Genomic DNA, 24129 nt, shown 5'->3' with positions numbered 1-24129 from the left:
TGTAGTCATTTGAATTAAGAATTCTGTAGAAATTACATTGAAGGTCACACATGTAGTTTATAGCCCATGTCGCATTTTTATGTCACATCTCATTTCAAAACTATTGGAAAAGATTTTAGACATCATCTTACTTGTTTTGCTGTTATATTCGTCATACATCATGACATTTCCCTAATTCTAACTCCCCTGTGTCACATATGTGGCCCTAGTGCCACCGGAAAAGTCTTACCTTGCTCCTGCCTTTTGGCTTTTGAATCTGCTTCTGATCAACACATGGCAGTCGGAATTTATCGAGCGGCAGCCAATCAGCGCGCTGCTTTTAGGGCGAGCCTCCGCGGTGCTCGCCCAATCGCGGACGCGGAATAGGACCCGTGCCTCCGAGTTGTGCAGGAGGGGTGTGCGGTCACGTGACACTGGGAACAGGAATGCCAACATGGACCCGTGGCAAGGACGGGATGCGAGTGAGCCACGACAATAACACGACGGAGGCGAAAAGAAAGCAGAAAATACGGAAAGCCGTCGACGGCGGACTGAAGCTTCCCCTTCCAGCGCGAAGTAGGTCCAACCGACTCACCGGGATTCTCCTGCTCCGCTCACCCGGAGAGACGCTAGTATAAATATATATATATATATTTATTTATTTTCTTTTTTAACCCAGCCGAACTTGAAACTCGTGGATTCCGGTGCAGGCGCAGTTGGTTTCGCCGAGCTGTCGGCCGCTACAGTTCCGGCCCGGCGGCGGTGGTTTGTTTTTGGGTTTGTTTCGCTCGGAGTTCTTCTTCTTGTTCTTGTGGGCGCGTCGCTGCGGGCCGTGTCACTGTTTACCCAGCGCCGTGTTGTGCTCGCTCTCTGTGGAAAGTGTGAGGCCCTGCTGCAACATGTGCTCCACGGTCTGACAGCGGCTACAGACATCCTTTACATAAGCAGCCGGGGTTATCCTCCCGCTGCAGGCGGCTGTTTGGATTCCAAAATCCGGGGTGTTTGAAACTGAAACGGGTCGTAGATTTATTTATTTTTATTTTTTTGGTCTTAGTGAGGACTCGAGCAGCAGAGTTCTGAATAAGCTACTTTTTAGGTAGACCTGTAAAGATGCTGTTACAATAATCAAGCCTACTAAAGATGAATGCATGGACTAGTTTTTCCAGGTCCTGCTGACACATCTGATCCTTTAACCTTGATATATTCTTAAGGTGATAGTAGGCTGACTTTGTTAGAGATTCAAAGATTCAAAGGTTTATTATCATATGTGCAGTTAGAAACGTGTTTCCCTGTACAATGAAATTCTTTGCTTTGTTGCCCGCACTGGATTGTCCAAATATAATAAAAGATGAGATAAAAAAAAAGCATGCAACAACAATATTATAACAGGATTCTTAAATAAAATAGAAATATAGAAATAAAAATATAGAAATCTAGCCTGTGTACATAAATGTGCAGTAGTGCGCTACATTCGCTGTCTTTGTGCAGTAGTCAGCAGTAAGGTGGTTGTGCAAAATTGCAAGTACATTCAGGTAGTCACGGTGAGTAAAAGATACAGTAGGTGACCCCAGGTTCAGTCTTTGGCAGAGTTCAGTGATCTGATGGCAGAGGGAAAAAAAGGGTTGTTAAATCGGGTGGTTTTTGCATTTCACACTCCTGAACCTCCGTCCTGAGTGCAGAAGTGAGAAGTTGCTGCCTTAATGTGTTTTTCCAAATTTAGGTCTGAGTCCATCACTACACCCAGATTTCTGGCCTGGTTGGTAGTTTCTACGCGTATAGATTGAAGCTCTGTGGTGACCTGTAATCGTTTCTCTTTGGCTCCAAAGACAATTACCTCAGTTTTGTTTTTGTTTAGCTGGAGAAAGTTGTGGCACATCCAGTCATTAATCTCCTCAATGCATTTACCAAGAGCCTGTACAGGGCCTCGGTCTCCTGGTGACATTGTAATATATATATCTGCATGTCATCTGCATAGCTGTGGTAGTTTATTTTGTTGTTTTCTATCATCTGTGCCAGTGGGAGCATGTAGATGTTAAACAGAAGAGGTCCCAGGATGGAACCTTGGGGAACTCCACATGTGACTCTTGTGTGCTCAGATGTAAAGTTACCTATTGACACAAAGTACTTCCTGTTCTCCAAGTACGTTTTGAACCAGTTTAGTACAGTTCTGGAAAGACCCGCCCAGTTTTCCAGTCGTTTCAGTAATATATTGTGGTCAACTGTATCAAATACATTACTGTCATTTTGCAGACGCTTTTATCCAAAGCGACTTACAATAAGTGTGTTCCACATCGGTAGGCAAAAGAACTTCAGGTCACAAGAAATCATAAGTGCATTTCCTTCCAAAACCAAACAGCTCAGAGCATAACTAGTGCTAGAGTAAGTGCGGTAAGTTAAGTACCGAGACAGATGGGAAGACAATTTAGAAAACAAAGACAATTTAGGAAACAAATAAGTGCGTAAGGAGCTGGGAAGAAACAGGTGATGTCAACTCAAGGATTTCCCATCATTAATTGTCCATATATTGTACTTTTCAGATATGTTTGGGCAAATAACAGGAGCATGTATCCAGATGTATCTAATAACAACATCCTGCTGTGGGCTCTTAACTAGAAGCTTCATGTCTGGGTTGCCAACGAGGCAAACATGTACTGAGGCCATAAAGCCCTGAATCAGTATGTCCCAGTTAGTTATGGTAGTTTAACTAATTGTTGAAGTGTACAACAGTATTTAACCTTGTGATCGCCCTTTTTTTTGGTGTGTGGCAGTATATTTAATAGAGTAATTACCCAGCTGGAATCTGTTGGTCTGTATTATTGCTGTAATGGAAATATATATATGTAAATGTATTTTATTTATACAGCCCTTCACAAACAATCATTACGATGTACCAAAGTGCTTTACAGCAGATAATAAATAAAGAGAAGAATAAGTAAAAAAGAAATAGAAACAATAAAAGAACAGTGAAAGCAATAAAATACAACAAAATCGAAAAAGATAAAATAAGATAAAAGTGTCATCATACTACTGGGTATTAAAAGCAATCCTAAATAAGTAGGTTTTTATATGTTCCAAAAAGGTTGGGAGGCTGTGTAAAATTAAATAGAAACAGAATGCAGAATTATTTCCAATTTTCATAAACCTCTTCTTTTTTTTTTTTGCAGTAGAATAAAGAAAACATTTCACATGTGGAAAGTGAGACTTTTTATGATATCCTGAAAAATATGAGCTCATCTCCAGTTTGATGGCAGCGACACGTCTTAAAAATACGTCAGGACAGGGGCAAGGAAAGATTGGAAAAGACAGCGGCGCTGAATATAAAACATCTGGAGGAACATGCTGCAGCTGATTAGTTTGATTTGCAACAGCTCAGTGACGTTGTTGGGCTTAAAAAGAGCACCTTAAAGAGGCAGAGTCTCCCAGGAGTAAAGATGAGCAGAGGTCCAGCACTCTGGGAAAAAAACTAAAAAAAACTTGTAGTTGTCAGGCAATTTTGGAGTATTGTTCAAAGAATGTCAGGCATGTTTTCTGTGTTCTATTGTGTTAGTTTACCAAATAACAAATATTAGGACCAAATACCTTTGACTTTTTAATGCGATATGAATAATCTTTAATGTACGGAAGCCCAGAGCGGACGTGGTACGCATAAACTTTCTTTTGATCGTTTTCTCACGATAACGAGTTAATTTACAGATGGTTTTCGAGGACTCTTTTTCTCCCCAGTCCGCCTCTGTCTATATGTGTTTATATGTATTATAATCCAGTTTCATTCATTTGGTACAAGTTCACATCCAAAGTCAGCTGAAGGTAGTTTACAGAGAGGGGATTGTATTTTAGAAGATATCGTCACCACCTCTTTTCAATCAATAGAATGAACTGAAATTGGTCGAATTTTTCAGCAGTTTTGAAGGTAGGAAGGTCACCAGCTGAAAAATATTGTTGTGATCATTAAATATTGAAGAGATGACGCATTGTTTAACAAGGCCGAAGCAGTGGAGGTTGAGCTGTGTCATGGCACAAGTTTTTCTTTTTCTTTTTTTTCTCTCTCCATCTCTCTGCTACACTTCAGATAAAATGTGGGGGGAAAAAAAATAGATAAATGTAAAAAGTGCTTGTTTGGCAACTTTCCATAATCCAATGTGTGCTGTTTTTTCCAGGTTTTTGAGATTCCTCCAGTGGATAGTTTCCTCAACACACCCCGTGCAGCGTCGGGCCCCGGATCAATGGTGTCTCTCGGGAGCAGAACACTGATTGTGGAGACGGAGCTGTTCAGGGACAGCAGCAGCCTGTTCTCCCTCTGCCTGGGGGATGGCGCCCACTGCGACGGCGGCAGCTCGGCCTCCTGCGACAGCCCAGAGGCCGGGGAGCAGGCCGCCACGCGCAGCTCCAGCCCCGGAGAGGAGGAAGATGAAGAGGAGGAGGACGACGAAGACGAATGTGCGCGTCTTCACATCTTTTGTGGTGCAGTGGGAGAAGAGGGGCCAACCTGTCAGGAGCCCAAGCTGCCAGAGTTCCCCTTCCATCCCTCTTCCCCATTTTCTCCCACCCTGGATGACATAGAGGAGTTCCTGAAGGGAAAGATGGAACTTTTGAAAGAGGAGCTACTGACCCCGAAAGAGGAAGCCTCCCCTCTGCCGTGCGATTTCATTGACTCTCCATCATCCTCCATGCCCCTTGTTGCTTCCACAGAGACTCTAATTGATGCAGGAACCAGCGCTTCCCTTTGCACTTCCAGCCCAGATACTTCTAAAATAGAGTCGGACCCTCCCCCTTCTGCCCACTCCAACCCCACACTACCCACTTTGACCCCATCTATGCTCCTTGGAGCTCCCATGGTGCTCCAGCTCCAGCCCTTACCTCTGGCCCAGCCTCTGGCTCCAGCAGGCTCTCCTCCAGGTGCCCAAAGGGGCATTTGGCTCACTCATTTGGTCATGGGCCTCCAGGGTGCAATGGCACAAAATGTCACCCTGCTGGCCCCCCAGGTGTCCTCCACACCCACCACCACCACCTTGTTATCCCTAAACAACGGGGATAACAAGTCAGCTGACCAGAAGTATGTAAAGATTGCCCCTCTGCCCATCACTACGAGGACTTTAGAAATCACGACTCTAACAGGAGTTGGAGGGCAGAGCAACGGTATCTTAAAAGCAGTGCCCCCACGTGTGACCAGAGTGCCCCCAACCGAGAGGGTCCACAAGTGCTCCCACCCAGGCTGTGGGAAGATGTACACCAAAAGCAGCCACCTGAAAGCCCACTTCCGTCGACATACAGGAGAGAAACCCTACACGTGTAGCTGGCCTGAGTGTGGTTGGAGGTATGTGATGTGATGCGTACTGTAGCACAATAACAGCACACTTATCTGAACTGTAGTTTAAATACAGGGAGCTTTGGGAGATTACTCCAGCGGTTGAATGAATGCTCTTGTGTCAGAACGAGGACGTCCAGTTTGAGCAGCAGGTCTACTGGTTTTAAGGCTCTGGAAATACGGAAACAATTCAGATAGGTTTGTATTAATATAAGGAAATAATGTACAAATCATTTTAAAGGGATAGTTCGCCTCTTTTGACGTGAAGCTGTATGACATCCCATATTAGCAATATCATTTATTAAATTTGACTTACCCCCTGCTGCGTCCTGTGAGCCGAGTTCCAGCCTCGTTTTGGTGTTGACAAAAGTAGTCCGGCTAGTTGGCTGGTCCCCCAAAAATAAAGCATTTTGCTTCTCAAAACAATATGCGTTCAAAAGAGTAATACATTTGCATCACAAAATCATTTTCCAGAAAAAGTCAGACCTCACAATCTCTTGGCACTATTTTCTCTCCCTTCATATCACTCCGTGATTGCCACCTGCCGATAGCCGCACCTGTTACGGTGTTTCCTGCTCGGAAGCAGGGGACTGCTCGGTCTACACAGTCCAAAACTGGTGGACAGAGATTGGCAGAACTTTGGGGAAAGAGGGAGAGTTCTGTAAGAATGTGTGGAAGAAGCTACGGGACAGATACGTGAAGGCAAAGAAGAGGGCAGAGACTCCAAGTGGTGATGCCGGGGGCTTCAGACCTTCACCTCTTTTAACTGAATTGTCTTGGCTCACGAACTTCATGAAACACAGAAACACACTAAGCATTTCATCTTCCAGATACTGCAGCAGCATCATTAATGACAGTGTTCCTGCTCTTGACAGGGGCATCGTTTTCTTCTCAACTTTCGTGGTTGTAGAGTAGCGGTAACCTTCACGTAGCAGCGACACCTCTATGACGGAGAAAATTACAACTACTGGCGCATCGACTCGCGCCACCGTACATAGCCGGCACGAAATCGTGACGTCATCAACACTGCTCGCGGTAGCAGACGCAGCAACCATGCTAGAGGCTTAAATCTGAACCCACTTCAGTTACATGGGCAACTTCTATTGTGTGAACCGAGTGGTCTTACTGAAGAGAACATGCAGGTCCACATCAGGTCAAAAGCTGTGGTGTAAACAAGTGAATTCTGAATTTAGTATGGATGTCCCGATCCGATCACATGATCAGAAATCGGGGCCGATCACGTGGTTTCAGACCCGATCGGAATCGGACGTTACATCCCGATCAGGGATCGGATATAGAGCCTATCTATATAGGTATATTTATTCTCATTATGTTTTTGTTTTTTTTATCAGAACTATAATATTTCAAAACAAATGGGGAAAAATAACAGCTTAGTATTTCCTGTTATGTGGTGGTACAGAGTCAGACCGTCTCAACCATAGACATAAAATACGTAGACATAGACTGACGCTGCCTATTGGAGCTGACGTATCAGCGCGGCCGCCATCTTGGATGGGTCTCCAATGTCCCCACATTGCATTAATTTCAACTGAGGAAGGTGTATATCCCCAACTACAATAATCATAACTCCCCGAATTTTTATGTCTATGGTCTCAACGACACACAGAAACAACGCATGCGGCATGACGTCACTTTGCTGCCGTAAAGCAGAGGAGGAGAGTAAGAACAGGAGTGCAGTTAAAGCACATTACTGAATTTGTTTATTACTTTATTCCTTTTTTTTGTTCAAGTTACCTCACAGAAGTGCTCTGTTTATAAGTGTTAAATGATAAAATAAGTGAAGAAAATCAAAAAATCAGGAACATCCTGGATCTGTTTCTTCGTCGTTCTTCATTTTTTTAATGTACTGTAGAAGTATCGGATCGGTACTCGGTATTGGCAGATACTCAAAATCAAATAATTCGGACTAGGGGGGCAAAAAAACCTGATCGGGACATCCCTAGAATTTAGTCTATCAAATGTCTGAAAATAGCTTAAAGGAGAGAATTTGTACCCCTTTTTGTGAAACAATTCCCGAGAGCTTAATGAAATGTCTGTGACATCCTTTGGTCAAAATACCACAGTGAGTCAGCACAAAACTTCTCTTAAGAACTATGAATTTACAGCTTTTTTTTTTTTTTTTTATTAAAACCATGGAGGACTTACACTGCCATAATCTTAAATGCAAAAAATATATAAATGGCTTGAGCTATAAATTAATATGATGATAAATGCTACAACAATAAATTAAAATAAACGTTTATGTCATAATAAATGTATGGAATGTAAAATAAATTGGGCTACATGTTCTGCTTTGATTTTCTACTGCATTCATTTAACCTTGTGGTATTACCCCCATACACACGCATATTCTGAAAGACAGCCATTTGCATAATCAAGCAGAAATGCACACAGGAGTTTAAAAAAGGAAAGAAAAAAAATGGACTTGGGGAAATGCAAAGGGACAATAAAAGACAAGTAAATAGAATTTTTTAAAAAATGACAATGAAATGTATTGTGAGAATAAAATAAAGAAATTAGTCATTTGGATGGGATAAATGCAGGAAAAATATTCAAAGTAATACATAAATACAGGGATAATGAACTTGAAAGTTTATTTCAGATTGTGGCAGTTTCAGTCCTCAAAATGCAGCTGGTTTTAGAGCGTGGAGTGAGCACCTTCGTTCTGTTTCAGGCCTTTCTTCTGTGGGGTGTGTCTCGCATTACCTGTCCTACAGCTTCCAGCTGCCATGATAACATAAATTTGGACGCAGTTTAGTCTCCACAATCCCACAAGCACAATATTACATAAAAGAGACACAGGACCTAGACTGAGAGGTCACACAGCATACTGAGCTCACACTAGCACATACCAAACTGAAAAATTACAGGATTCAGTTTAATTCTCATATACTTACATTTCCCTTTTCTGCAGTTCGGCCATAAACTGATTCTGATCCCTCTTTTAGGCACAATCTTGTCTGGAGTTATACATTGAAGTGATCTTGGTTGTTAAACAGCACCACCGATAAGAACGCTGAAGTTGTGTACTGGAACATTAATACTACGGCTGTCCCGATCAGGTTTTTTTGCCTCCTAGTCATTTGATTTTGTCCCGATCCGATACTTCTACAGAACATTTAAAAAAAAAAAAAATGAAGAACAACGAAGAAACAGATCCAGGATGTCCCTGATTTTTTTTTATTTTCTTCACTTATTTTATCATTTAACCCTTATAAACAGAGCACTTGAGCAGCAGCTCAACTTGAAATACCTGGCAGGCATGTCAACAAATAAGCAATTAAAAGTGCCACAATTTTATAAAGTAAGGCCAGTAATGTGCTTTTCGGAACTGCATTCCTAATGCGAGTTTGAGTAAGCGAGAAGTTCCCGGATGCATTCCAGATTCTCCGAAATGTTGGGTATGCATCATGAGGTTACTACTCATACTCAAACTACCCAAGATGCAACGTAACGTGACGTCGCCGATCGTCATTTCCTGTCAAAACGGCAGTTTCAAGCTAGCTACAATGAGGGTAGGTTCACTTCCTGTTTTCAAAACAAAAGCACCAATTGTATCGTAATGGCTTTCCCTATGATAAAAGGCAACGGGTATTTTATTTTGTGAAAATAACCGGAAGTGCATTGCTCACTGCCGCTAGCTTTAGTAGCGCCGAATTCGTGGGAACAAAATTGTAAATAGCCGGTATTTTGTCAGGTTTTCAACACGTTGGGGATCTAAACGACTACTTTCTCTCCTGAAAATGTTTCAAATGTTGCTAAAGTTTACAGAGTTTAGAGCTTAAGCGAAATCAGCTTCAGGCCGGCTGATTTCGGCTCGGGCAGGAGCGAAATGCATTGTGGGTAAACGCTCTGCATACTGTCTGATCGATGAGAATGCAGTATGGAGGTTCAGCCCTAGTTCTTACTCTCCTCCTCTGGCTTCATAGAAGGAAATGTACGGTTTTCTTGATGAAAACCAACATCCGTACCGTGTCAGGTTTGAGCCTGTTCCTGTTCTCATCAAGGATGTTAGCGATGTCATTGCCACCTCTTGAAATCCCAAGTTTGCAATCGCAACGTTTTTGTCATCCACTTTAAAATACCTCCACACCGCGGACATTCGCGCCCCCAGCTTCAAGCTGCTGCCGTGTTCTGCTTTGCTTTACGGCAGCAAAGTGACGTCATGCCGCATGCGTTGTTTCTGTGTGTAGGTCAGACCATAGATATAAAAATTCAGGGAGATATGATTATCGTAGTTGGGGATATACACCTTCCTCAGTCAAAATAAATGTAATGTGGAGGCATTGGAGACCCATCCAAGATGGCGGCCACGCTGATACGTCAGCTCCAATAGACAGCGTCAGTCTATGAGGTGAAACCTTGGCTGGATAAAGTCCAAGCAGGGAAAATCATCGACGGGGAGGGGTGAAGCTGAGATCGGCTGACTGGGAGATGAATCCGGGGGTTGTAGGAGGACGAGCAGGCAGAAAAAAACCATGTGAGCAAGTTACTCCGGGGCAATGGAGACTGGAGAGGTAATGGGTCCAAGCAGGGGACAGAGAGAAGAATCCAGGGGGGTACTGATCTCATGGGCCAGAGAACTGGGCGCAGGAAACACACTCTGGGAAGCGAAAAGGTTGTAAGAACAACTACAGATTATACAGGACTCGAGGCAAAAGTATCTTGGCCTGATTTCCACTGAAAATGGTTTCACGATCTGTGCTCCTGCTGCTCCTTCACACCTCATCCTGACTGAACGCTAGCGAGCGATTGATAAAAAGTGATCAGAATGAGTGTACTTGTACACTTGAATGTGTACTTTTCAATCAGCCTGTCCTGACAGGCCGCGAGCAGTGTCGCTCCATCCAGCAATCACACCGACCTCTTGTAAAATCGTCCGCGCTGTCTCTATCTGGACGACATTTCGCGGCGGCGTCCCGTTCTTATTGGTTGAAACGAACACGCTGCTTCCTGTTGACAAGCTAGTTAGCAACAGGTTAGCATCACTCAGGGAATAACGGACGAGGAGAAGCTGATCTTTACCGTGGAACAGCACCCCATGGTTTATGACCCCAAACACCCGTACCACAAAGATCTGAACCGAAGGGAGCCAGAGAACTCGGTGTTTCAAGTGTGTACTTTCTGAACCAATAGAATCACTCCCGACATAATCGTCACGCTGCATATCAGGACACCTCACATCAGGAGATAAAAAATGATGAGAATAAATATACCTATATAGATAGGCTACATATCCGATCCCTGATCGGGATGTAACGTCTGATACCGGCCGAGTCAGAAACCACGTGATGGGCCCCGATTTCCGATCACGTGATGGGATCGGGACATCCCTAATTAATACATCATTCATAAACTCTGGGCTTCGCTTTAGTCCTCTTGGTTTGGTTTAAGTTTTTAGGGGGTGACATTAACTGTCAATGATATTGGCTACTTTTTTTTCTTTTTTTTTAATTAAAAAATAAATAAATTTGTGCGCTTTAATGCCTTTAATGGACATGACAGTTGAAGAGAGACAGGAAGTGGGGGGCAGAGAGAGGGGGAATGACATGCAGCAAGGGGCCGTCCACGGGACTTGAACCGGGGCCAGCTGCAGCGAGGACTGTAGCCTCTGTACATGGGGCGCCTGCTTAACCCACTACGCCACGGACCGCCCGATATGGGCTACTTTTAACCAATGTTATTTTTTCTTTTTCTTTTCTTTTGTACCAACGGATTACGATGCATTCAAAGTCAAACTAGAAATCAGAAAGAAGGAAAGAATGCCAATTAGAAGTCAGATTTTCTAGTCTAGATATAAAACCTTGCGGAAAGCACGAGGTGGAGCATTATTAACTAATTTCTTTAAGAGAACTATATAAGTGCAGATGAAACTTTGCTATTCAAAGTAAAGCAGACAACAAGAGTTTCAACACTTCTAAAGTGCAGTGAAAGCAGCATGATTTGAAGATTAAGATGGTTTGAGGTAAAGATGAGGAGGCTGGAAAATTCTACTGAGCTAGAAATGTGCCATGTTTTCAGACCTTCGGAGGCCCCGAACAAAGCGCAAGGTTTCTTTTTTGTCCGAGATTTCGTGTTGGTAGTGACCTCGGACACAAATATATGCTTTTAAGCACAGGAAAAAAAATGTTTTCTTCAAAATGTCTGATTTATAAAAGCTCTGACAGTTTTATGAAGCCTATGATGATGTCATAGTAGAGGTGCACCGAAATGAAAATTTGTGGCCGAAACCGAAACCGAATAATAATTAATCACTTGGCCGAATACCGAAACCGAAACCGAATATTACAGTTCAGTTAAGTTATCAAAAGTTAGATTTTTCACCATTTTTAAATATTGCTTAAATCTACGCCTTACAATAAATGTTTAGACATGTTTTTCAAAGAAAATAAATGTTTATTTGAAATCTTCAAAAGTTATTACTAATAACTATAACTAATAACTAGAGATAAGTTTCATTAATTCCCATTTTCAATTCATTCTGGGGTTTTTTTCATTCATTTCATACAACAAAAAATACAACATATTATAAAAGCGTTCCAACACAAAAATGTAAAAACATGCAATATAACAAATTATCTGAGTGTCCTTTTTGGCATAGAGTCTAGGTAGCCTGCTCCTTCAGGAACAGTGGCAGCATTTTTTGTAGTTTGTGTGTTTTGCCTTTAAGTGATATTTTAGACTGAAACTACTACGCTGAGAAGACAATTCAACTTGGCTGTAAATGCAGGAGTTTTAATTTATTTTGAAATACATGCTTTTACGTGGAAACAAGTAAAACAGGAAGTAGCGTCGGTTAGCTCCGTTAGCTTCACACAGAGACCGAGGAGCACCTGTAGCGTGATGTTACCTGCTAGTTTATTTTTATTTTATTCCTCCATGCTTCGTGGTGTTTGCTGTAACTGTGTGAATGTGATGCATAGGAGAAGTGAAAGTTAAAGAATCCTAGTTCTGACCGTGAAGATTGCCCCTGGGGAATGACTCTGCCGTTGGTTGAGAAGCAGCTAAAGTGGCCAGTATTACTTTGATTATTTATTGGTACCAGCGACAATGCTAAGAATGCTATTTCTTTAATGATTACAACAACTAATGTTGTATTTTATTTTGTTTACTTGAACATTTAGTTATACGGTGTTGATGTGGCGTTAATAAACATCTGTGAAAAGAACCGGAGTCTCGCATTGAATCAATGGGCGGCATATTGGCAGAGTTTACAGATGACTTTGGTTCTGTCGACTCCGCCGTCTGGAAGTGGATAATTTTGCGTCACCACTATTCGGCCTCCGATTCGGCCACTCATTTGGCTTTCGGCCGAAAGCCGAATGTGTTTTTTTTGCGTTTTCGGCCGAATATTTTCGGTTGCCGAATATTCGGTGCACCTCTATGTCATAGCGTTCCTTTTTCGGTTGCTTAATTTGATGTGGTTTACATTCTAATAATTTAAGAGCTGAATTAAAGGAATATAACAATGTTTTGGGAAGTTTTTTTCCCCAGTGTGAACGTCGTTATGTTCTTACACGGAACTACAATAACAGGGCTCTGTCGTTCCAAAGACCACTGTTGAATGAATAATTAGTAGTTTTAAAACTTTAAGCTTTTTACATATTGAAACAATTGATCAAAAAAATGTGTTGAATTGATTTAAAACGTGTAAAATTGGCTGAAAACAGTTTAATTTTTTTTCTGATTCCATGACCTATTTCCATCCCTTTCAGTTTGAACAGAAAATGGATTTCCTGCTAAAAACCTCGGACCTTTTATTTCTACAGGGCCTGATGTGTGGGGTCGTCTCTACAAACTAAAGCTTCTTTCAGCTCTTTATCTACATGTGCACTGCAGTATAAAGCCCTGGAAAAATTAGGCGATTCAGTCAGGCGACTTTTCAGAAAGTGGAAGCTGTCTTACTGTGGCCCTTACATAACAACCTGACGACCATAACACATTTTTATCATAAACCCTGTCGTTGTGGATCATTATCGTCAGTCTTGTGACTAGAAGCAACCACTCTTAACCCCTGAATCATGACTGCCTCATCAGTCATGGGATTTTCCCTTTTTGTATAACTTAAGTGTTTCTGTTAAAGACGACTAACTAAAACCAGTCGCCAAACTCCTACCCTAAAACTTCCTGAACCCTCAGAACAATCAGTGGAGATGCAAGTAGAAGGAGAGTTCCTCAAAAGGTTCCTCAGTGCTCAGAGAATGTTCCTGCTGTGGAAATTCTGTAACTGTAGACTCGCATCAATCCCCGACAAAAATAGGTGTTATTAATAGAACTGTGAATTTCATCTGCAAACATCCTGAGCAAAGTTCAGACAGATCGTTGTACGGCGCACACTACACAACGTGCTTTTCTTGTGATGAGGATTTTTGAAGTCGTACTATGTTGACGGTAAACGATGACAGCAGCTGCTCCTGATGATTTTTGTTCAGCTCATCTGGTTGTTGAAGAGATCTGTTAATTTCCTTCTTTGTCTCAACTGTTCATTTATCACAGGCAGGAAATATCAAAGAAATGCGACGTACCCGCTCCAAAGTAAAACCAAAATAATCCCCAGTATCGAATCAGACTACTTTCTCCACCGTGATCTCTGAGATGTTTTTCGTATTCCTCTTTGCCACCTTTGATTTACATCCACTAACCAACCAATAGGAACGTATCTTGGAGGGAGGAGTCGATCAATGCAATGCTCGTGCTGTTGTGTAAAAACTAAAAAAAAAAGAAAAAGTGTAGATGGAAGCAAAGCAAGCTAAATGGAACTTGTTGAATTCAGGCATGAAGCAGATGTAGTTCAGTAGTTTCTGTATGTCCTCCAGCTTGATCCATGGCACCATATGAGAGAGAAATAGTGAAGGAATTCTGATTTTTTTTTTTTTTTTTTTTTTTTTTTTTTTTTTTTTTTTTGTTAGTGGGTAGCCCGAGCCTCAGCTTAATCACATTTTCTAATTATCAAATCAAATTTATTTGTAGCACATTAAATGTACAAAATAATTCAAAGTGCTTTACATAAAATAAAAGCATTGCAGCAGGGAGTGTAGGAAGCATTAAAAATACATAAAATGATATAAAGAGAAACAAATAAAATAATTTAAATGAATTTAAAAACGAGCAACAGTCCAGATAAATTAAAAGATATCGTGCAGATTTCATGCATAGACGCATGAGAACAGAAATGTTTTTAACCTGGATTTAAAAATGTCTCCATTTGGTGAAAGTTTAATCTCCACTGGCAGTTTGTTCCACTTGTTTGCAGCCTAACAGCTAAATGCTGCTTCTCCATGTTTAGTCTGGACTCTGGACTGGACCAGCTGACCTGAGTCCTTGGATCTAAGAGCTCTGCTGGCTTTATATTCTCTGAACACATCACAGATGGATTTCGGGCCTAAACTGTTCTTCTCAGCTAACGAGCCTACTGATTTGCATTAAAGGGCTAATGCGAAATGTTATGTTGTGTTTGTTCCACTCAGTGGACTTCATATGTGAACCGGCAGCTTTCTGCTGAGATGCTGTTGCATCGATATTCTGCCATTGTTGTAAGCTAATTCGGTTTTACAAAGGACACCCTGTACAGTATTTATTGCTTTTCTTTTGTTTGAAATGGTCCTAAACTTAAAACATTTTTGATCTTTTTCTCCGATTTTACTGCTTATATTTTTCAACAGTTTCATCCATATCATGCTTGCTAAAGTGACACTAAAGATTTTCTTTGGCTCCCCCTACAGTTGTGGAATGTAACCGCTGTCATAAAAACAAAACTTCAAGTGAGCCCTGCACTGGTAGAGCCGTACACACACATTTGTTGTCATGTTAAAGGAGCCACAAATACGCCTCCAAAGCCCACAAAATGACGGTAGACTGTAACGGAAAAAGGTGTGGGGGCAGGGCTGAAATTCCAAAGTTGTGAACTGCGGTATCTCTGCCAGCAGGCGCTCCAGGGCATAACAAAAGTCTGTGTACTTTAAAATGAGGCACATAAATTCACAAACTTCTTTAGTGTTTCTTTAAAGGAGTCAGTGGCTGCATGAAAGGTCAATATTAGATATTCATTTTCTTTTTTTTTTAACCTTACTCATGATATCAAATATTTGCACGTAGTGCCACACAAGTAAAAAAAAACTAGGGCTGGGCAACGATTAAAAATTTTAATCTAATTAATCACATAATTTCCCTGATTTATCACGATTAATCGCATTTGTACGCAGAATCCAAAAATGAATCCAAAAGTAGTGTATAGCTTTTAGCATTTAGCTTTATTTTAAATGTGCTGCCATATGAATGAAAGTGCCATAACATTTGTTGTGCAAACACACTTTTAACATCAGCATCTTTCTGTAGTTTTTATGTAGAAGCCTCGCTCCACTGTCTGTTTCCTTGAATGACTTGCTGCTATCAGTTGTGTGTTTTGCCTTTAAGTGATATTTTAGACTGGAACTACTACGCTGAGAAGACAATTCAACTTGGCAGTGTTTACAGATGACTTTGGTTCTGGAAGAACTTTAAAATGAAAATGGCCGAGTAAAAGTTCCGTACCCTTCTCCATGTTTGGTGGATCCGCCGATTACTTTCTTTTCCTGTTCCGCAGCAGACAGCAACAGACTTTTACAAAATAAAAGCCTGTGAGCAACAGACTTTTACAATAATAAAATAAATAATAAAACAGGGGTGGTCCGTGGCGTAGTGGGTTGAGCAGGCGCCCCATGTACAAGAGGCTATAGTCCTCGCTGCAGCTGGCCCTGTGCTGCGTGTTGTTCCCACTCTCTCTGCCCCCTGCTTCCTTTCTCTCTGAATTTTCCTATCCATTAAAGGCACAAAAGCCCCCCCCCCAACAAAAAAATTTTTGAAAACATTTTAATTAAAAAAAAAAAAAAAAAATTAAAATGAATTAAATTAAACCTGCGTTAATGCGCGTTAAATAATTAACAAGTAATTAACAAATAATTAACGCGATAATAACGAGTCAACTCGCCCAGCCCTAGTAAAATAAAAAAATGAAAATGTACCTTTTAATGGATGATTAATGTATTGTGTTCATCTAAAAAAGCTTGCCTCATCATTTGACTTCTCTACACTTTGTAACTCCAACTCTCTGCTCTTGTGTCTCCAGGTTCTCCCGGTCTGACGAGTTGTCCCGCCACCGCCGCTCTCACTCGGGCATCAAGCCTTACGAGTGCTCACTGTGCGAAAAGAAGTTTGCCCGCAGCGACCATTTATCCAAACACACAAAGGTCCACCGCAGCTCCAGGCCCAGCAGGATTATCAGAGCCACCGTGTGACACCTTCAGCTGGCCCTAAAAACCAAGCCTGCAGCCCAACACCCACCCGCGTGCCTGCCAAGCTGGTGCGGGTGGGGGCCCGGGTGTCCCTCAGGACTTTTGGTGCTTTACAAGCAGGTCTTTTCAGAAGAATCTGGAGAGCTGGCTGTTGTCTCACCCTCGTCGTTTCCTTCCTTTCTCTTCCTCCCCGCTGTTTCCCTCAGAGCGTTCCATCTGAGCAGCTCGCCTTATTCAGAGCAAACAGCCACGGCAGGAAAAACTGAACTGAAAGTGGACTTCCTGGCGTTCTGAAACGCATAATGGGAGACGTCCTTACAGAGGCCTCTCTTGTAACCATTGCTTTGCACTACTGCTCCTGTAACCAAGCTACCAGGTGCTGTGGGAAGTGGGATGCTAACCAGTGTTGGGAACATCTGCTATCGTCTTCTTCTTTTCTTTTTTTTGGTCTTCTGCCGTCAACCCTCTTCCTCAAAACATCAGGGTTCACATGCACCGTCCAATCATTTTACTCCCGTGTCCCACGTGTCATGTGTTCTAATTACAAGGCTTGGACGGACATGATCCATATGACGGAGTGGCAGCAGCAGTTTTTTTTTGATGAAATTATGATTGACGCCGCAGAAGTCTTCTAAGAAAAATGCAGTTTTCAGAGCTGCTCATGCATTTTAAAGACAATCTAGTCATAGCGACTTTGCTCAAATCTGAGACTAACTCTTAAATCAATGTTTCCTGCATCTAATGCTGGCCTTTACTGCTGTCGTCCAATCACGATCCACCTCATTTGGATCTGAATGCCTTCTCTCAGCCCCTGTATGACCTAATCTCCTTATTGATGCCTTTGTCTGTGTCACAAAAACCTTTTCTTGATCCTATTGTCGTGCTCTTATCATATGACTGCTCTTATTTAACTGTGACTTGTAGCAAGGGGTTGCCAAACCAGAAATCCCTGTTCTGGCCCTGTGACAGAGTGAAAACGACACCCTGGTGCATGACAGTTCATAAGCTCCTTGTTCTCTTAAAAAAAAAAAAAAAAAATCATGGCACAGTTGACTTATGTGGCCTAGAATACTGCTCGGGCCTGTATTTTACACTTTGACCCAATGGTGCAAAAGTGAAGTTAAACACTGCTCTTTTTTTGTCGTTTTTAACTACAGTAGCACTTACTGTAAACATTATTCTGTTGGTTATAGCAGCAAGAAAAGCTAGTAGTTTAAAGAGCTGAAAAGGCAGCTAACATCTATTCAATCTTCTGTATTAGCATACTCAGCATAATGTGTACTGAATACAAAGATAACGTGTACAGCTTGTTGCCTTTATGTAGATATGTTGTTTATTTGTTTAGTTTTTTGTTTTTGTTTTTTAATCAAAGAGGATTTTCAAACAGTGCATTAAGCTATTCAGTCGTGTTTCTGGAGAAATGTTTTGGTCTGTTGCGTGAGCTTGATTGTAGCGTGATCAATCAGTGGAATGTCAGCTTATAGTCGGGATTTGGAGTCCCACTCATTCACAAACCATTAAGCTCAGTCTGCTGGTCTCAAGTGCACTTGTGTTTGAGGAAAGAGAGAAACTGTCATGGCGCTCAAATGGCAGCTCCAAAGAAAAAGAAAAAAAAAAAATTACTTTATTACTGAGATTTCCGTCTCGGTAATCATTTGTTGTGTGCTCTCAACACTTTGGTGCTTGCTAAGCCTACGGGTGCTTCACAAAAAGAGACTGCACACCTGAAAGCCTCACATAGCTGGATCGTCTTTGTTGAACCCAGCAGACACATGTTACCACAAACTGTAGGCCGACTGGTGATTTGAACTCGAGCTGGAGCAACATCGGTGCTTTAGGATGGGCGCCAGCGCAGAGCACTTCTGCATGTAGCACTCGCTCACTCAGCAGCCAACCTCACATCTTAGTCTCATAGCGTTCGGATACTCTAGCTTTCATTCTGTTTGAACAACAAAAAAAAAACAAAAAAAAAAAAAAGGAAAGGAAAAAAAACCAACAAAAACAAGCCGACTCTGTAACGTAGGAAGCAGACAGACGGGCAGACGTGTTTATCCGTCTGAACTAGTGCTGTCTTTGTGTCTGAGCCTCCCCAGGCTGCTTCCACTGACCTACATCCAGACCTGTATTCCCTAATCACCATCCAGTTCTCTCTCTCTCAGCCATGCCTGAGTATCCGGTGGAACAGACAACCTGTGTGTTTACACACACACGCAAGCTTTCTTCTTTTTGTTTTGTTTTGTTTTTGAATACCAGAAATGCTATTTTCCTATTTGCTCAAATAAAAAGCAAATAAAAAAAAACAAAACTGAATTCTTTGTTCTGTTGCCTTTTAAGGAATTTTTATTTTTTTAAAAAAACACTGTGACGGAGACGCCTGCCGTCATCGGGCAGCTGGAATAAAATTCTCCGTAATTGTTGTTTGCTCCTACAAAGCACGTGTGTGACCGTTCCAGAAATGATGTGAATCGGTTTAACTTTCCTCTTCCTGTCTACAGAACAGACTTTCGGTGCAATCTGTTGGTTTCCTTAGCTAGGAAATTGTTTTTGAATTGGCTCTATATGAATGAATTGGATTATTTTATAAATAATTATGATTACAATGAATTGAATTCTAATTGGCTTGAATTGGACTTTATTATTTAAGTGCCTTGAGATGACATTTGTTGTATTTGGCACTATATAAATAAAACTGAATTGAATTGAACAGTGAAATCGTCTCACTGTATTTAAAGGAGACTTCTCAGTAAGAGAGGAACCAACATAATGCTTCACATCAGAAGTGGAAAGTAAACCCGATTTCAATTCCACGGTTTTACATGTCAAGACATCGTATTGCATAACAGCTGGTCTGGAGCATTTGGGCGTGTGTCATAACACAAAGAGGAAAGATTTCAGCAGTGATCTGAAAGAAGCAATTTGTTGCAAATTCCCAAAAAGTCCATCGGTGCAACTTTAAATTCAAACCCGATGCACTACTTTCACACAGGATTGTGAACGTTTTTTGTTTAGCCGCCGCAGCAAATAATTACATAAAGCTGAGTGAAGAGAGTCGATCTAAAAATATGGATAAAGGCTGCTTCTCCAAACACCTGCGCCATAATACCAGAGGCTGTTCCATTGAAATGACAGTGATCCGAGTCTCCTGCTGGGCTCAGAGACAGAGGGGATTACAGCAGCGAGTGGGCGTCAGGATAACCACATCAAGGCCTCGCCATTGAGTCTCTGGCTAGAAAAAAAAAGAATACGCGCAGGTTAGAATCCTGTAATTACTTTCATATTGGGATGTGAGTCCTGCAGCACGGTGCAGAATCTCTTAGCTCTGTGCTCTACAGAGCAGAGAGGAAGCTGTGGCTCTATCTGCAGGCATACCATTGTGGTATTTCTGGCTGGTGGTGCTTTCCAGTTGTGTCGGGCTGGCAGGCTGCACTCAGAGGAAACCGGGGAGCAGCTTCAAAGCAAATACATCCCAGCTTCCTCCTTTCCTGCACTGCTAGTTCACATTGTGCCTAACACGAAACAGCTTTTCCATCATCCTTGTTCTGTGGTTTCAATTATAAGCCGTGGACATGAAAAGACGCCTCGACAGAAGGACAGAAGCAGTGAGGGAGTTTCCTTTCAGAAATAAAACGAGGCCACGGGCAGTAATGTGACGAGAGCGGTTGACAACAGTCATGGCTCGAGGTTACTATAGGACACAGCTCTGTGCTGTCTTTTAAAGAGGAACAGTGCTGCCTTTTAAAAAGCTGCAGATTTACTGTGATCGGTGACAAGAACGTCTCCCTCCTAAAGCTAAAGAGCCCAGAGAAGCGTTCTGATCTATTTCAATGGCTAGCTTAAAGCTACGTCTTCGCCTCCCTCTTTTATCTCGGCCTCTGTTGGTCCTTTTTGCAACTGATTTTCCCGTCTGATGTAAGGCTCTCTGTAGTTTAATAGCTCACAGAACATTTACATGACACCATGAAAACCAAAGGAATCATTGAATCAGTCTGACAAAACCAGACTTTTGAAATGCATGTGAACACATTAGTTCGATCAAAAGCTTCTCAAAAGCAGACTAACAGGCAGATGATGGGATTGAAGATCGAATCACTACTACACATGCTAATTTACACTGACATGGACCTCGATAAATGCTTGAAGTTCCATTTTTGTTTGCTTATTCTTTTTGAAATGTTTAACCATACATGTATATTGATACAGCTGAATTCCCAAAAAAGCTGCTCTCATTCACATATTTTTCTGTTTTTTTTGTCAGACAAAAATCCGCCCATTAAGACAATGGCCGTGTTCGAAACCGCATACTTCTCCTACTACTCCTACTACTCATACTGACTTTTTTCCCGAATGCATACTAGATTCGCCGAAATGTTGGGTATGCATCATGAGGTTACTACTCATACTCAAACTACCCTAGATGCAATGTAACGTGACGTCACCGATCGTCATTTCCTGTCAAAACGGCAGTTTCAAGCTAGCTACAACGAGGCAGAGAGTCTCTATTATGAGGAGAGGGAAAACTGGCGGCTATTTCCGGGTGGTACTGCACTCTTGGGGCGCCAACGAAGCAGTGCAGAGCACGCCGAACTCTATGGTGGTACTATGAAATCCACCTTAGATGCAGCCATTGCTTTTGATAGAATTTGTTATATTTTTTCATTTTAATTTTCCTAAAGGCAGGATAAATTATCCTTTCAAACGGCACTTGGTTTGATTTTTTAGACTCACTAGATTTGTTTAAAATACACATTTATTGTCAGTATTGCATCCCCAGTGACGTCACGCATGTGGCATCACTTTACGGCATGGTCAGTCCTAGCGCTGAGCTAGCAGAGAGGTGTTAGCTCAAATAGTTACAGATTTCAGCACAGCCCTTTTACATACTCTCTGACTAGCCTCTGGTTTAGCTTTGGTTGTTGTTAGCAGCACCAGGTTAGCACTCTGGCACAGTGGACGAGTGCCGTAAAGCAGCCGGTCGTAATCAGCCGTGCGTTCTTCAGATTCCGTTAGCTAGATGCTAGCGGATACTGACTCGCAAATGCCAGACCTGTAAGAAAACAGAAAGCTATTACTCCCAGGTTATTGTACTTTCGATATAAATCCACATCCCTCTGTCAGAAATCACAGTATTATTTTCAGGTTTCAGCCGCTAGCGGGGACATTTTTTGAGTTATTAGCGCCAGCCCTATGGAAAATGGTCATTCTGCACTCGCTCACCAGCGCCCCCAGAGAAAATCAACTGAACTGCAGCCAAATTTTTTATAATGGGGCGAATAGGAAGTGGAACGGCTGTCTGTAAAAGGGCTGTGAACGAGGGTAGGTTCACTTCATGTTTTCAAAACAAAAGAACTAATTGTATTGTAATGGCTTTCCCTATGATAAAATGCAACGGGTATTTTATTTTGTGAAAATAACAGGAAGTGCGTTGCTCACTGCGGCTAGCTTTAGTAGCGCCGAATTCGTCGGAACAAAATTGTAAACAGCCGGTATTTTGTCAGATTTTCAACACGTTGGGGGTCTAAACGACTACTTTCTCACCTGAAAATGTTTCAAATGTTGCTAAAGTTTACAGAGTTTAGAGCTTAAGCAAAATCACCTTCAGGCCGGCTGATTTCGGCTCGGGTAGGAGCAAAATGCATTGTGGGTAAACGCTCGGCATACTGTCTGAAGCTCAACTCCAACTGTGCAACTGTGCAACTCCAAAAGTGACTTTTTGGTGAGGTAAACTCTATTAGAGTAACTGTCATCAGTTCTACCTTGTATTTTTAAGATTCAGTAAGAACTAGAGCTTCTTAAGTAAAATTAAACATTTTATTAACGTAATACATGAATTATGGGGGAAGGGTAAGTTTTACTTAGGTTTTCTCGTACAATTTAAATGTTTAATAGTTGTATGTACATAAACCTAGAAACACTACATAAACCTTACTCTGAAAGTGTATCGTTAAAATCTACTAAGTTACTTCATAACAGCAAATCCTACAGATATATCAAATTTACTTAAACTTTTGAGTAAAATTATGTTCCTGCCTATGAAAAACAAGACTTTAATCATTTGTTTAAATAAATATAACTTAAAACTTAGATTTAATTAAGTAAATGTTACTTAATATCTTCAAAACTGTTATGTTTTATGGTAAGTAAAATTTACTTGATATTGCAGCATTCAATCATACTTAAATCATTTGAGTGCAAATACTTACAAAGGCTTTTTTAAGTAAATCTTATGAGTTGTTTTTTTCAGCATAGAGCCAGCCTTCTTCATCGGTTTGTTCGGTTTCTGTGAGTCACTGGCTCTGATGCTGCTACCCCAACAAATGTCTGCAAAGAAAACTCCCCATTCCATCACAGACTTTGAGAAGATATGCAACATCCTGCTGCAAAACATTTCCAGTCCGGAACCAGTCTGTTGTCCAGGTGTGCAAGCAGGTGTCTGAAGTGCTTCTCCACCTCTTTTTCAAAGATGGAAATAGTGTTTGACTTATTTATACTTCTCCTAAAATCCACAATCATCTCCAAATGTTTTGTCTTCCCATGTGTCAAATTGAACTATGTAAATGCACTGGGACTGGAGTGAACCCCCGACCATCCAATATGCATACGACTGCTCTTCCTTTCTGAGCTACAGCCGACTTACAGTTAACACAGTTAATGGTTGGAAGAAATCCAGATGCACACTTGCGGTGGACAAAGATTGAAAGCTATACTCAAACAGGTTACAGTGGCTTCATTCATTTTCACCAATCAACAAGTTTTCATCAGCATATTCTGCTACAGTGGTGGCTTCCATCGACTTGCAGAGGAGACACTTCACGGGAACCCATAACGAGCAGTATTCTCCCTCAGCTGCTGTAATGCGGGGATATAATCAGCAGCTTTTGGAGCCACCGCAGAAAAGTCACACTTTAAAAATTGTGCTCATCAGTGTTGTGTAAAAACCCGTTTGTGCTCAAGAACTTCTGAATTGGATGCACCAGATAAGAAAGTGTGCGAAAAGGCAACTAGAAATAACATCCAGAGGTGATTTCAGGGGATTGTACAGAGTTTAAGTGTGAAAATGACTTTGGATTGAAATGTGATGTGAACTGATGGATGACAGTTTGCCACTGCTGTGATGTGCTGCCACTTGGTGGTTCATTCAAAGACCTACAGCCTCTATGTCTATAGAGATGATATTTTCTTTATCAAAAATGTGTTTATGTCGTCAGGACTAGTTTTTTCCAGTTGCGTCTCTTGGCCAAAGTTAAAATGTTTTTAAGTCTTCATGACCTCGAGAAAGCCATCCGTGCCCTAATCAGCTCAAGGTCAGACTATTGCGATGCGCTTTATGTGGGCGTCTCCCAGTCTTCTCTCAGCCGCCTTCAGCTGGTGCAGAACGCTGCTGCCCGTCTTTTAACCAACACCAACAGACGTGTGCACATCACTCCTGTTCTTAACTCCCTCCATTGGCTTCCTGTCCTTTACAGAACTGATTTTAAACTTTTAATGTTTGTTTTTAAAGCTCTTAACGGCCTCGCCCCGTCGTATTTATCTGAGCTTTTAACAGTCCTGGTAGAG

At 41.7% G+C, this 24129-nt stretch overlaps 1 protein-coding gene across 1 annotated transcript; it reads left to right on the top strand.

Moving 5' to 3' along the window:
* Positions 1–413: 413 nt before the first annotated feature.
* LOC142376678 (Krueppel-like factor 15) lies at positions 414–19277 on the top strand. The gene is made up of 3 exons (XM_075460142.1): positions 414–555; positions 4137–5293; positions 16410–19277. The coding sequence occupies exons 2-3, from the start codon at positions 4203–4205 to the stop codon at positions 16576–16578; spliced, it is 1260 nt and encodes a 419-aa protein (XP_075316257.1). The 5' UTR covers positions 414–555; positions 4137–4202; the 3' UTR covers positions 16579–19277.
* The last annotated feature ends 4852 nt before the right edge of the window (positions 19278–24129 follow it).

This window comes from Odontesthes bonariensis, chromosome 3 (assembly GCF_027942865.1).
Source record: "Odontesthes bonariensis isolate fOdoBon6 chromosome 3, fOdoBon6.hap1, whole genome shotgun sequence".
NCBI classification, from domain to species: Eukaryota; Metazoa; Chordata; class Actinopteri; order Atheriniformes; family Atherinopsidae; genus Odontesthes; species Odontesthes bonariensis.
The sequence above is the reverse complement of the archived record's forward strand: the minus strand, read 5'-3'. Positions and strand labels throughout refer to the sequence as shown.

Bases quoted from the DNA above. Each gene is read 5' to 3' on its own strand.
- LOC142376678 (XM_075460142.1), top strand. From the start codon at position 4,203: ATGGTGTCTCTCGGGAGCAGAACACTGATTGTGGAGACGGAGCTGTTC. The intron at 5,294-16,409 runs GTATGTGATGTG...TTGTGTCTCCAG, and splicing joins TGGCCTGAGTGTGGTTGGAG to GTTCTCCCGGTCTGACGAGT.